General features: G+C 45.3%; 1 protein-coding gene across 1 annotated transcript in view; it reads left to right on the top strand.

Moving 5' to 3' along the window:
* The first annotated feature begins 4,486 nt into the window (after positions 1-4,486).
* LOC124796250 overlaps positions 4,487-13,429 on the top strand; it is a 33,728-nt gene continuing 24,785 nt past the window's right edge. The window contains exon 1 of the mRNA XM_047260351.1: positions 4,487-4,596. Coding sequence (XP_047116307.1) covers positions 4,500-4,596 — 97 coding nt within the window. The 5' untranslated portion in view covers positions 4,487-4,499. The remainder of the gene's footprint in view (positions 4,597-13,429) is intronic.

Genomic DNA, 13,429 nt, shown 5'->3' on the forward strand with positions numbered 1-13,429 from the left:
GCCTCTGGTGTTAGCTTGTGATGCCTCTTCTTTCGGCCTCGGTGCTGTGTTGTCTCACCGAGTCGGTAACACCGAACGTCCTATTGCGTTCGCATCTAAATTGCTAAACAAAGCTCAGTGTAATTATAGCCAATTGGACAAGGAAGCGTTGGCTATTGTGTTCGGTGTCACAAAATTCCATCACTACCTCTATGGTAGACCATTCTATTTAGTAACAGATCACAAGCCCCTGACGTCACTGTTTCATCCGTCTAAACCAGTTCCTCAGCGGACAGCTCAGAGACTACAACGTTGGGCTCTTTTGTTATCACAATACCAGTATGAGATACTGTATCGCCCTACAGCTCAGCATGCAAACGCTGACGCGCTTTCTAGATTGCCGATTGCTGCGGATGATGTCTTCGATTCCTCTGACGACTCTTGCCATCAGATTGACGCCGATGAGCATCAATCCCTCCGGGATTTTCCGATTGATTATCGTCAGGTGGCACGTGAGACAGCTACGGATCCTCATCTGAGTTTACTATTACGTTTTGTTCAACGTGGTTGGCAAAGGCAAAGGACATATCGGATCCTGTGGTTCGTCGCTATTATCCGCAACGTCATCTGTTGTCTGTTTCGCACGGAGTTTTGCTGTTACGCACCGAGAATGACCAGCTTCGTGTAGTGGTTCCCCAAGTGCTCCAATCCAAGGTCCTCGACTTCTTGCATCAAGGTCATTGGGGAGTGGTCCGCACCAAGCAGCTTGCCCGCCGTCATTGTACATGGATCGGCATTGATAAGCAGATTACGCAGATGTCTACAGATTGTTCGACGTGTGCCGAACACCAAGCTGCTCCGCCTCAACGCTATTTTGAGTGGACACGCCCTGCCGGTCCCTGGCAGCGAGTACATATTGATTTCGCTGGTCCATATTGGAATTCTCGTTGGCTCATCGTGATAGATGCATTTAGTAATTTTCCGTTTGTTGTGCCCATACAGTCTACAACGTCTGCACAAACTATACAGGCGTTGACTTCAATTTTTTGTATTGAGGGTCTTCCAGAAGTTTTAGTGTCTGACAATGGTCCACAATTTACCTCTGCTGAATTTGAAAGTTTTTGTTCTGCCAATGGCATTCGCCATGTTCTTACTCCGCCGTTCCACCCTCAATCGCATGGTGCAGCGGAACGTTTTGTACGCACATTCAAGGATCATATGGACCGCCTTCGTGCTACGCACTCTCGTCAGCAGGCCCTCATCACGTTCCTGTCGTCGTACCGGACCACGCCACGCGACGGCCCTTCGCCTGCGGAGCTTCTCCACGGCCGTCGTCATCGCACCCTACTACGGTTGTTGCACCCCCCCCCCCCCCCCCCCCCCCGATCGACCCACCGCTTCTGAGCATCGCACGCGTTTTCAGCGCAACGACGCCGTTTTTTTCAGAGTTTATCACGGTCGCCGTCGTTGGGAACGTGGTACCGTGATAAGTGTCCAGGGTCGCGGTTTTTATACTGTTCAAGGTGCTACTGGGGTGCACAGGAGGCATCAGAACCAGTTGCGCCGCGCTGGCCGCCCGGATTCTGCCGCTCGTTCTTTGTCCACAGATTTGGTCCGCGGCGGGTTCCAGCCGCGCCTTCCGACTTCGCTGCCGCCCACAGGGCAGCAGCAGCAGCCGTCGCCGCTACGACGCCGACAGCCCGTCCCGTTGATGCCTCCCGCGCAGCTTCATCCGGGAGCGCCCCAGGTGGTCGCTCCGGCGCCTGCGGTCCCTCTTCAGTCGCCACCGCCTTCGGAGCTGATGGACGTCGACCCCTCAGCCGGGCCGCCTTCTCAAGCGGTGGCTGTGCAGCCTGTCCTGCAGCCGCTTTCCTTGGGCACCCCCAAGGAGTCTGACACCGCAGCGCCTTGTCCGGCGCCCACTCAGCAGCCGTCGACGCAGCGTCAGGAGACGCTGCCTCTCTTCGTGGGTCCCGACGCCCCGTCGCGTCCAGTACCAGAAGCTGCGCCCGTGGTCACAGGCGCGCACCCTGACCACGGTTTTCAGTCGGTGTTTCCTGAGGCCCCGCGCAGCCAATGCTGGGGTGCGGACCGGGGACTGCCACCGACAAAAGTCTCCGCCCCGGTCTCTTCTGCTACGCCTGCGGCCAGACCCCTCCCCCGCCGTCGACGCTCGCCACGTCATTATTCAACGACGGTGCGGCGATTTGGGGGGGAGGAGTGTTATATCCTAGCCAGTAATGCAACCCGAGCCCGCTGCCAAAAGGTTGGCAGCATCAAAGTCCGGACGCTGTCCGCATAAGCAGCGCCAGCGAGACAGGAAATCGCCGCAAGTCTGCGCCCGCCACCGCTGGCTTCTGGCTTCTTAAGCGCTGGAGTCGCGAGCGCTAGGACAGTTCTGTATTCGCCGCTCAGTTGTATACTCGCCACCGAATTGTGTACTTGCTAGTCAGTTGTGTGTTCATCGCAGCAGAGTTGTTGTTTGTCGTCAGCCGACGCTGACCTAGCCGCTCCGACTCGAACTAGACAGATTTCTGTAGACACGGAGTTCACTACTGTGTTTCTGTATCTTCGTTAATAAAGATAAGTACCGACTTTTATTTAATCAGAGTGTTTGGGTTTTCATCTTTCTGTTCACTGTTCCAGCGGACCGGTCGGCCCGCTATTAAAAGTGTGGCGGTGACTTCGTAAGCCGTTTCTACAGCGAATTGCTTGTCGCTACGAACGCCGCCACAAAACTGACCAACAGTGGAAACATATAGGTAGCGTATTGACGAAGCATTCGCCTCCACGGACGACAATTTGCGCCCCCATCGTGCACATCTTGTGAATGACTTTCTTCAGGATGACGACGTCGCTCGACTAGAGTGGCCAGCACGTTCTTCAGACATGGCCCTATTGAACATGCCTGGGATAGATTGAAAAGGGCTGTTTACTGACGACATATCCCACCAACCACTCTATGCCGAATCGCCCTTGAGGAGTGGGACAATCAGTACGAACTGTGCCTTGTTGAATTTGTGGATAGTATGCCACGACGAATACAGGTATGCTTCAGTGCAAGAGGACGTGCTACTGGGTATTAGAGGTACCGCTGTGTGCAGCAATCTGGACCACCACCTCTGAAGGTCGCGCTATATGGTGGTACAACATACAATGTGTGGATTTCACGAGCAATAAAAAGGGCGGAAATGATGTTTATGTTGATTTCTATTCCAATTTTCCGTACAGGTTCCGGAACACTCGGAACCGAGGTGATGCAAAACTTTTTTTGATGTGTGTATTTAACTTTGCCGCCGGATGACCTATCTGTCACCGCCGTCGTCAGTTACCTGAGGGAAGTAACTCCATTGCTCCACACATCTCTGAATTTTGTTAATTTCGTTATGATAATGATAGTATATAAAATGTTTTTATAGTTTTTCCTGAGGTGAATATTGGAGACCATTGCCCAAACGAGAGTGGAAAAACGCCTAAAACCAGAATAGGCTGACATTTACACCATCCACGATAGTTAATCCACCGTGCAGATTCGTTTCGTACTGACTCACCTCCTTATATCGCAAGCTAATTCGCTCTGCGTTAAGCTGTACGAGCATACTGAACAGCAACGTTAGCATTGACTGGCATTGCAGATAGAGATTGATCATCATAATATTCATTTTTGTTTAGTCATGTTTGCCTGTTGCAATTTCAAGTAGACTGCAGCTCCTCTTTCCATTTATTCTTAGGGCGTCGAAAATTTCCTTTCCCTTGAAGTGTATATATATTAATTTAGGTATTCGTTCATTTGATATCCATTAGATGTGTTCATGCCATTTTTTCTACACTGCTCTGTTTTCTAAAGTGTCCTTTTGGCACACGGTTCATTTCTGATTTCACTATTTTCATCCGACTGACGTGTCTGTAACCATTTCTGATGTTTCAATCGTCGTTCAAGTCTGTAGCCTATACAATAGAACTGGTTCATTACTCACAAAAAATCAAACAGAAACAAATTCAGTTTATTATTATTTTTAAAATGATATTCGTTTGCGACACTTCGAGATAGTAACGAACTGTTAACCCTTGGAACAAAACTGTTTACTGGATCACTGGATTATTGGGAGGACATTTACGGAAGGATAAGTGTAGATGAAAAGCGTAGTTCAAGCACTTGATTCTGTTAGTCAGTATCAGGACTACAAACCAGAAGCATCGAAGGATTAGCCACACTACTGCTTCTGCGTAATTGACACTGACGCAGTAGGTTGCTTCTTTGCCTCTTAGACAGCTCACTATGGAGCAACTTGTAGTGCGGGCTTCCCATGCGGAGTCACCTGAAGGCGAAGAGTGCAGTCTTCTGCTCGGCCAGGCTGAGTCAGCGCCGGGGTGCGTAACGCCGGAAGTGCTCCTGAGCGCCGGCCCGCTCGCCGGAAGTGCCGCAGTGCGCTGTCTGCAGATAGTGCGCCCGCCTCCCGATACAATATAAAGGGACCGCACACAACAGGGGGCTTCAGCCAGCGGACAGGCAGAGCGACATGAGGTCTCTCTGGACGCTGAAACTGTTGGCAGCCGCCGCCGTGTCTGCACTGCGCGGGGCCTCGGGGCTGCCGGCGCCGGCCTTCCTCAGCACTGGTGAGCCTCCACTGGCGGGATGTGATTACCCACCGCTGAACGCGCCTACTGAAGCTTTAGTTTCTGCGCTGCTTTCTTGTGACTGGTTTTATACAGGGTTTCTTAGTTTCACAGTTCTTCTGTAGTGGTCAATCCAACGATTGGTTTGCAACAGCTACAATTGCAGCTTGTCTCCATTCTGTGCGTCTTTCAGCTTTTCTCTTCATTTCTTTATAGGTGTTACATCCCACATCTTTCACGATTTGATCCATGTACCTCAACCGTGGTCTTCCTCTTGGTCTTCCTCCCTCGACATATCCGTCTGTGATTGTGTTCAGGAGTCCTTTATGTCTCAATAGATGGCCTGTAAATTGCACTCTTCTTTTAACAATGAAACTCCAGAAGCTTCTCATCTCACCCGCTCTTTCCAGAACCATTTCGTTTGTGACCTTGTCGATACATTTTATTTTGAGCATGCGTCTATAGCACCACATTCCGAAAGAATTTAGCTTCTGGTCTTCCTCTGTCCCGAGAGTCCATGTTTCACAACCATAGCATGCCACACTCCACACATATGGTTTCAAAAATCTTTTCCTGATTTCAAGGCTGATGCTCTTAGATGTTAAGATGTTTTTCTTCTTGTTAAAAGCAGCCTTTGCTTGAGCAATTCTATATCTCACTTCTGCCTTTCTCTTCCATCCCTTGTAATATTTCTGCCTAGATAAGTAAATTTATCAACTTGCTCAAGCAGTTCATTACCTACATGAACTTGGACTTTCACTTGATCTTTTTTGTCGCATGCCATTAATTTTATTTTTGCTTTATTAATTCTCATATTGTATTCTTCCCCCATAACTTTATCCATTCTATTCATTAGGACTAGAAGATCTTCTTCACTTTCAGCTAGGACAGCTATATCATCGGCATATCTTATCATATCTATTCGTTGGCCATGAATTACTACACATTCCATGCCTGGTAATATTACTCCACACTCCGTCTTCAGGCCACGAGTGTCTTACCGGGACCATCCGACCGCCGTGTCATCCTCAGTGGAGGATGCGGATAGGAGAGGGGTGGGGTCAGCACACCACTCTCCTGGTCGTTATGATGGTATTCTTGACCAAATCCGCTACTATTCGGTCGAGTAGCTCCTCAGTTGGCATCACGAGGCTGAGTGCACCCCGAAAAACGGCAACAGCGCATGATGGCCTGGATGGTCACCCATCCAGGTGCCGACCACACCCGACAGCGCTTAACTTCGGTGACCTCACGGGAACCGGTGTATCCACTGCGCCAAGGCCGTTGCCAATACTACTGCCCAGATAAGTAAATTTATCAACTTGTTCAAGCAGTTCATTGCCTACATGAACTTGGACTTTCACTTGATCTTTTTTGTCGCTATTTTGTTAGATTCTCACTGGGCAGTCGGATTTTTTAATTAAATTATATACAGGTTCTAAGCAATTACTACAATTCGTAGTTACCTCGGTGAGATGGTTGCAGTTGCAACTGAACGGGTATCGCCCAAGCTAGTTATTCGCATTCATACAATACGACTCATCCACATTTCCGCTTGAGAAACTGTCAATAACATATTAAAGAGATTAGTGGTATTAAATAGTAAGACATGAGTCAGTACTTGAACGAAAGTAAGTAATTATCCTCACTTACATGAGTTAACAATCATGCGTATACCTTAACAGACCAAGGCCAGGAGGAGCAAAGTTAACGAAGTTAGTAAAAAAAGAAGAATGTCAGACAAATGTTGCTTCACAAATACTTCGTAACTTCGACTTATTCTTCTAAATTTTAAAACACTAGGGATTCTTGCTTTACATATAAGACTTTTTCCTTAATCGTCAGTGGCACAGTGCAGAATTAGATCATTATATTTAGAGAAAAAGTAATTTCACTGGCACAGGAAAAAAATACTATTAAGTTGTTATAAATTCCTGAGGATTCTTCCAGTGAATCTGTCTTGCGTCCTCTATAATATGTGACTGCTTCCAGCGCTTTATTGACAGTGGTGTTATTATATAATAACGCGTTTTTCCTCCTGTGCAAACGTAATCCGTTTCAGTGCCGACTGCTAATCCGTGCAACGAGGATCGATCCTCTGCAAGTCTCCCTGCATTTCGCTACAACTTTTGGCCTTGCCACCTCATTAGATGCAACAGCCAGTGAACAGTCGTGGTCCTTTAACAGAGCGTTGGTGTACTCCCGAAGTTAATTTTACATCCGAAGATTTCTCTCCGTTGACAATGATGTACCTTTTTCTGATTCCTAGGTATTGTTCAGTCTAGTCACAAAGTTGGTCTGTTATTCCGCAGTCACCTAAGTTGTTCATTAGATGACTGTGTGGAACTGGATGAAACACCTTCCGGAAGTCAACAAACAAGTCTTCAGCTTGAGTGTCGGTATCGACTACTCTCTGGACAAACAGAGCGAGCTGAACTTCACCTTGCAGTAATCTTTTCATCTTCACGTAACTACGACATTCAAAATCTACTGTTTGTTTTGCGTATTCTTCACATGTTCGTATTACTTTGTTATTTGTTCCTATTGCTTACACTTTTTACTGCTTGTGCCGTCACTAAATTAACCATTCTTGGATGTCGTATCAGGTGTACCACTAACTTGTCACAATCACATATGCCATCAACGTCTCCCTTCTTTTGGTAAAGTCTTCAACAGATTTCTTTCCTCACATAATCTTTTTCGTACTTTTTCATTCTGTACTCTATGTATCCATTTAATTACTAAATTTCGACAATAGCGCCTTATTTCAAAAACTTACTGTTTCTCCAGCTCCTTAACTCCAATGGTCCAAGTTTCACTTTCGATCAATGCTGCACTGAAGACGCACACCTTCAAGAAGTATATCCACATCTCCAAATTTCCTACTAGTACAGCCTTTTTACTGAAGAAAACTTTTTTCGCCTACGCCAATCTGTTATTGTTAAACTTAATTTCGTAGACAGGGGAATTATTTCCTTCACTCCTGTCCTATTTTGCCCTAGATTTTGACGTTAAGTAACAAAAAGATTTGCACTGTATTTATTTGTGAAACCGTCTCCTTGCATGATATTTCTTGCTGATGCAAGCTTATAAATGTGTCGGTCTTTTAGTTTACTTTTATTTAACTTCCTTTCCAATGAGTTACATGTCTTCACTTCGGTGGCATAATTGCGTTCATAACATACATGAAATAAAAATAAAATTAGAACGGTATAAAAGGAAATGCCCATGTGAGACTAATATTTCCAATTTACTCAGAATCGTCGACTTTGTCAAATTTGATCGCATTTCCCGATATATAATTCTAAGGGCGCGATCCTTTATCAGTGAGAAAAGATATGAAAAAAAGTTTGATGGGTTTCATAGAAATATTGTTTAATAATTAATCATTTTGTACTATAATTTAGTGAAAAGCCACATTAGTTAGTCATTTATAGCTCATACATCCTCTGTACTACTAGTGACTCGCTTGCAGAATATCTCAAGAACTTTAGCACTTGGAAACACATTTATTCATTTCACAATTATGCACCTTTTTAGTAATCGTTAGGCATTAAGTGATTCAGACGCTGCTCTGGAGGCCTGACTATAGACAATTCATTTGGCTGCTCAGGCAGTAGCTTTCTGAGTTAAGAGCTGAACAGTGGTTGCAAACAATCATGCTCCATCAAGCAGAACAGCTTCAGTCATTTGAACAGTGTCGCGTTGTTGGCCTACGGGAAGCTGGGTGGACATATTGACGGATTGCTACACATGATGGTCATAGTGTATCGGTTTGTGTCGATGTTTTCAACAGTCGTCTGTGGATCATTCCCACATCTACAGACGATTCTGGATGTCAGCGTAGCTCAGATACACTTCAAAGGGCAAGGGTGACCCATCGAACATCGTCCAGGGACGAAATCCGGGCACATCTTGGATTTGCTGTTTCATCAGGGCCTATTGGGAACCGTATACCTGTAGAAGGATTAAGTTCACTTATGTCTTTGGTTAGCCAACAATTGGCAACATAACAGAGCTAAGCATGGTTACGCTGTTGTAGTGGAGGTGTTAATTGGAGAGTGGAGTGGCACTCTGATCTGTCAGCTGATGAGAGTAGGTTCTGTCTACAAGCGAGCGATGAACATGCATGTGTATATCGTAGACGTGGTGTGATGCCTATTCTGGAGTGTATTCCCCCACGATAACAGTCCCCATTCCAGATTTCTGATATGGGAGGCCGCCAGTTACAACACGCGGTTACATTTGGTGTTTCTGCAGGGTAAAGTAACCAGTGCCCTCTACCTTGCACAGGTTGTTACCCTTTCTTCAGCAGAGAGGTGATGTGCTTTTTCAGCAGGGCAATGCACGCCCACATACAGCTACTGCGACACGACTTGCTCTTGGTGGTGTGCAACTGCCCTGGCCACATGATTACCAATCTGTCACCAATTGATACGTATGGGACTTTTTTTGTTTATTCGTGTGCGAAATACATCACAAAATAAATAGATACTAAAAAACCCATGTATATAATTTAAAATGCAAAATAGGTATGTTTCTATAAAAACATACAAGTCAAATGCAAAACATAAGATATATTTCGCTCGGTGTAGGCTGCAACTGTTTCGGTAAAATTCAGGAGGTCCTCTTGGTGAACACTGTCGCTGCCTCCTCTAATGGGCATCTTAGAACTTATAAGTTCTGGGTAACACCACCTTCCCATAAGTTGTTTTGATCGCCCTGTGCCTGTACGAAGTCAGTTCAACGTTTACCACAGTCGCCAGTCTTGGTCGAAGCCCTTGGGTACAGCTCCCCTTGTGATAAGGACTCCTGGATGTTCTTCTTGCAATAATGATTTTGTGGAGTTTCCAGTTGGTTGTACTGAGTATATGAAATTTCGTCTGTGTATTGATGTACTGATGCAACCGTTAAGGCACGCATTACTGAAACATGTGTGTTTCATTTGGTCTGAATTTCTCGCATCACTTGTTAATAAAATGACCTTGTCCTTGACAGAGTTTTTTCCGGCAGTAACATGTTTAACGAAGTGCAACTGTAATTAGGACAAGCGTGGGCGTAGGTGACAAAAGGAACCCAAGGTTTGCACCATGACAGTTATTAGAGGGCTTTTCGGAAAGTGAGGAACGATAAGTCGCGAAATGGATACCACAGCGAAAACCCAAACTGTTTCATTTGCAACAGTAGCTACAACTTCCAGCTACTTATCTCTACAGTCGCCGATCCGACTTGACGTTCGTCGTAGCGTTGTACCAACTTTCCAATACCTTCGTTATCGAAGGCAGCTGCCAGTGCTTTCCGCCAATTCTCTACGCTGGCCTACAGCTCGTTGTCTGTGCCAAAATGTTGTCTTCATAGCAAGCGGTTCATGTCAGCAGAGATGAAACTCAGAGGGAGAAAATTACGGGCTGTATTGTGAGTAATCAAACATTTCCAATTGAAAACGTTGCAGGAGGCTCTTCATTGCCCCTGCAGAATGCGGCTGAGAATTGTCTTGAAGAAGAAAATATACGACAGTTATGTAATGTTGGCTGCATAGCTTCAGACGAAATTTCTCACCAAGCACTCCTACTTGGTGGGAGACACTATTGTTCTAGGTATCTTTATATGCTCCCTGTGTGCTCAGAACTAAAAAGAACGAAGTAACGCGATCGACGGGCATAATGGAGACACTGCCCAACACATCTGTGCAAAACTTCATCGGGCTGTCACCGTGGATTCCATTCCACGACCGATAGTTCCTCACTTTCCGAATAACCCTCGTACCTTGCTTCGCAGAGGAATGAAATGCTCAACACACAGCTTTATAGCACCGTACAGGGCTTGCATCCTGACACGGAAAGTCTCGCCGTAAGAACAGCGAACACCGCACACTTCACTGACAAAATAGTACAGATGTAAACAAGACCTGGAGAATGCTGTCGATACCCCATTAGATGGCGCACTATTCGGGAAAATAGGACGCTTTCTGAAACACAAGATCTACCTATTAGTATCAAGGGCGATCTCTGACTGTGTAAGCCTGACGTCTATGAAATCCTTTGCCAACGCGACGTGAAAAATATACGGCAGAATACTCGTACAATTGAATGTCGCTTCCGTGACCGCTCGAGTAATGCTGCAGAACGAGTTTACTGTCGCAGAGCACCTTACCTAAAGACACGGAACGGATTAGAACTGCACAAAATTTCAGGCACAGTCTCCTATTGTGACTGTGTCAGTAACGAATCTGTTGAGATGCGCGTTGGGGGACGGTTGAACAACTGCGGTTACGATCTCAGTGAGGTACAACGCGTCGGAAGGAGCTACTACATAACAACAACGAACTGTCTTCCTAGGTAGACGAAGTAACTGCGGGTATGTATCCGAGAAGCGTTATAAGACTCGAAGCTCAGGCGAAGCGGCGAGCAGCAGGGATGGGGGAAAAGAGGTAAAAGCAGCGTTCTCGCCCATAGGGAGCCAGTTCAACAGCGGACGTGATGATGTGAACGTGGTTGATCGCTGAAATCCTCCCATTGAAGCCGTAGAGGCAGCTATGCGCGAGTGAATTATTTTGTCACCAATTATGCCGAGAGAAACTGAAGAGTAACCAAAGGCACTCGTTTGAAACCGAAGCATACATTTTCTGTTTCCTGTTTATGGCTGCCTTTCACTGAACTGTGAAGCCGGAACGCTACAAGGATATCAAAGAAAACAGTGCCATCGGTAACAGCGTCGCTCTCACATTTCATTATAATGAGTTGTATGTAGCTAACGTTTCCTCTAATTCAGTCGTGCGTGTGTGCGACAGTAAAATGTTTTCCTCTTTCGCTGCCTTTTGCAGTCGGTACTCGCAGCAGTAGCGCATATGGACCGTAATCTTGTGTGGTTATTTTACTCATTTGTTAACATAATCTCGAAGGGTAGCTCTAAATGTTGTGGATTATTTACGATACAGTAAAAAACGGTAGAGCAGCGAAAAGACCATGATATGCAAGCAGTTTATGACAACTGGTCCACAAACCACAGCCATAAGAATCACATAATCACATTATGTATTGTTATGGTCGTGCCTTGTCTCTTCTGAGACCTGCTGAAGAAGACACCGTCACGTGTGTTCCTAAGGATTAGCCTTAACAGGAATGTGAACCTTTTGGGATTACAGAGAGAAATTAAAATTGATGACATGTTAAATAGGAGACAAATAATGTTGGGTTAAGTTCTGATTAGCAAAACAGTGCAACATCCATTATAACGAGACCATTTTACTTCATAGTTTGTATTGTACTTTGTAAATAAATTAGATAATCACATTCAGGAGGAAAGGGATCCGAAGTCACCCCTGATTATTTGTATTTTTTGTTCTGTGATTTATGTAAATAACACAAGGTGAAGTCTGGGATGGATCTTTCAAAAAGTCAATGGCTGGAGCTAGAATCCCGCGTCTTAAGACTCCAGCATCTAGGGGATACTAAACTCTGACCTTACTTCTATAAAGTGTTCTCGGTAACCTTGCAGCATCAAATTACAATAAACATCAAATTTCCACTGTAACTCAATCACTGTATACGAGGATGTCACGATAAATTTCTTTCTTATCTAACTTTTTCTTCCGTTTACTTATTTTATTTTAATCTTTTTTTTTCTAATGCGGAGAAATCAGTCTGCATTCCAACATTACGTTGTCCCACCGTTTAAGTATGTCACCTCGGGGAAAAGCAGAATGATTTCTTTGAAGAGACCGATACAAAATATTCCTCTCCCGCCCTACCCCAAATGAGAGAAGGCCTGTTGTTCTTTAATAATGTCAGCATTCACCCGAATCTAAACACTAACCTTTCGTCTTTCGTTCCTTACACCGGAGAGGAAGAGTTCTAAGAAAGTGTGCCCGTCATCATATGTCGACGCAGGAAATCGACCAATCGGGCGTATAAGCATATTTCGTGTAACATAACCAGTTGTTTGAATAACCCTGTTACACGATTTGACAAGTGCACTGATACGATATCGATGGACAGTTTCCTGTGAAAAAGGTCGATAGACTGCATGCAATCGAACACTGTCAGCACCTGAAACATCTTATACTTGGTATTTTCAAAATTCGTCCGCTTTTTATATATACGCTGGTATTCATGGCGCTAATCTGGTTAAGGTACTGGTGGAGGAATGAACTTTGAGCTGTGACCATATCCACGCCTTTGTAGTTTGTTTCTTATCGATGATTCTTCTCTTAAAACCTATACCGATCTTCAGCAGCTCGTAGTTTCATAATTGTGCATTTTTCTGCGTTGTGTTCCTAACACAATTTTCCATCGTTCTTGGCAGTAGTGTGGTCACGCTGTTTCTTGCATTTAACGGTAGTACGAATTTTGTTATGCCATTTGTATAGTACAGGGTGATTCAAAAAGAATACCACAACTTTAGGAATTTAAAACTCTGCAACGACAAAAGGCAGAGCTAAGCACTATCTGTCGGCGAATTAAGGGAGCTATAAAGTTTCATTTAGTTGTACATTTGTTCGCCATTTCAGCCAATAAAGTTTTTGGTCCCTTTTTCTTCGAAGGTGCTACTGTAACTGGACTACAGTATCTGGAGATGTTAGAGAATTGGCTGTTCCCTCAGCTCGAACAAGAAGCACAACAATTCATATTTCAGCAGGATGGAGCGCCACCACATTGGCACTTATCTGTCCGTAACTACCTGAACGTCAACTACCCGAGGTGATGGATCGGCCGCCAGGCAGCCCGTGACAGAGCACTTCATCACTGGCCTCCAAGAAGCCCTGATCTTACCCCCTGCGATTTTTTCTTATGGGGGTATGTTATGGATATGGTGTTTCGGCCACCTCTCCCAG

This window comes from Schistocerca piceifrons, chromosome 4 (genome assembly GCF_021461385.2).
Source record: "Schistocerca piceifrons isolate TAMUIC-IGC-003096 chromosome 4, iqSchPice1.1, whole genome shotgun sequence".
Lineage (NCBI taxonomy): Eukaryota > Metazoa > Arthropoda > Insecta > Orthoptera > Acrididae > Schistocerca > Schistocerca piceifrons.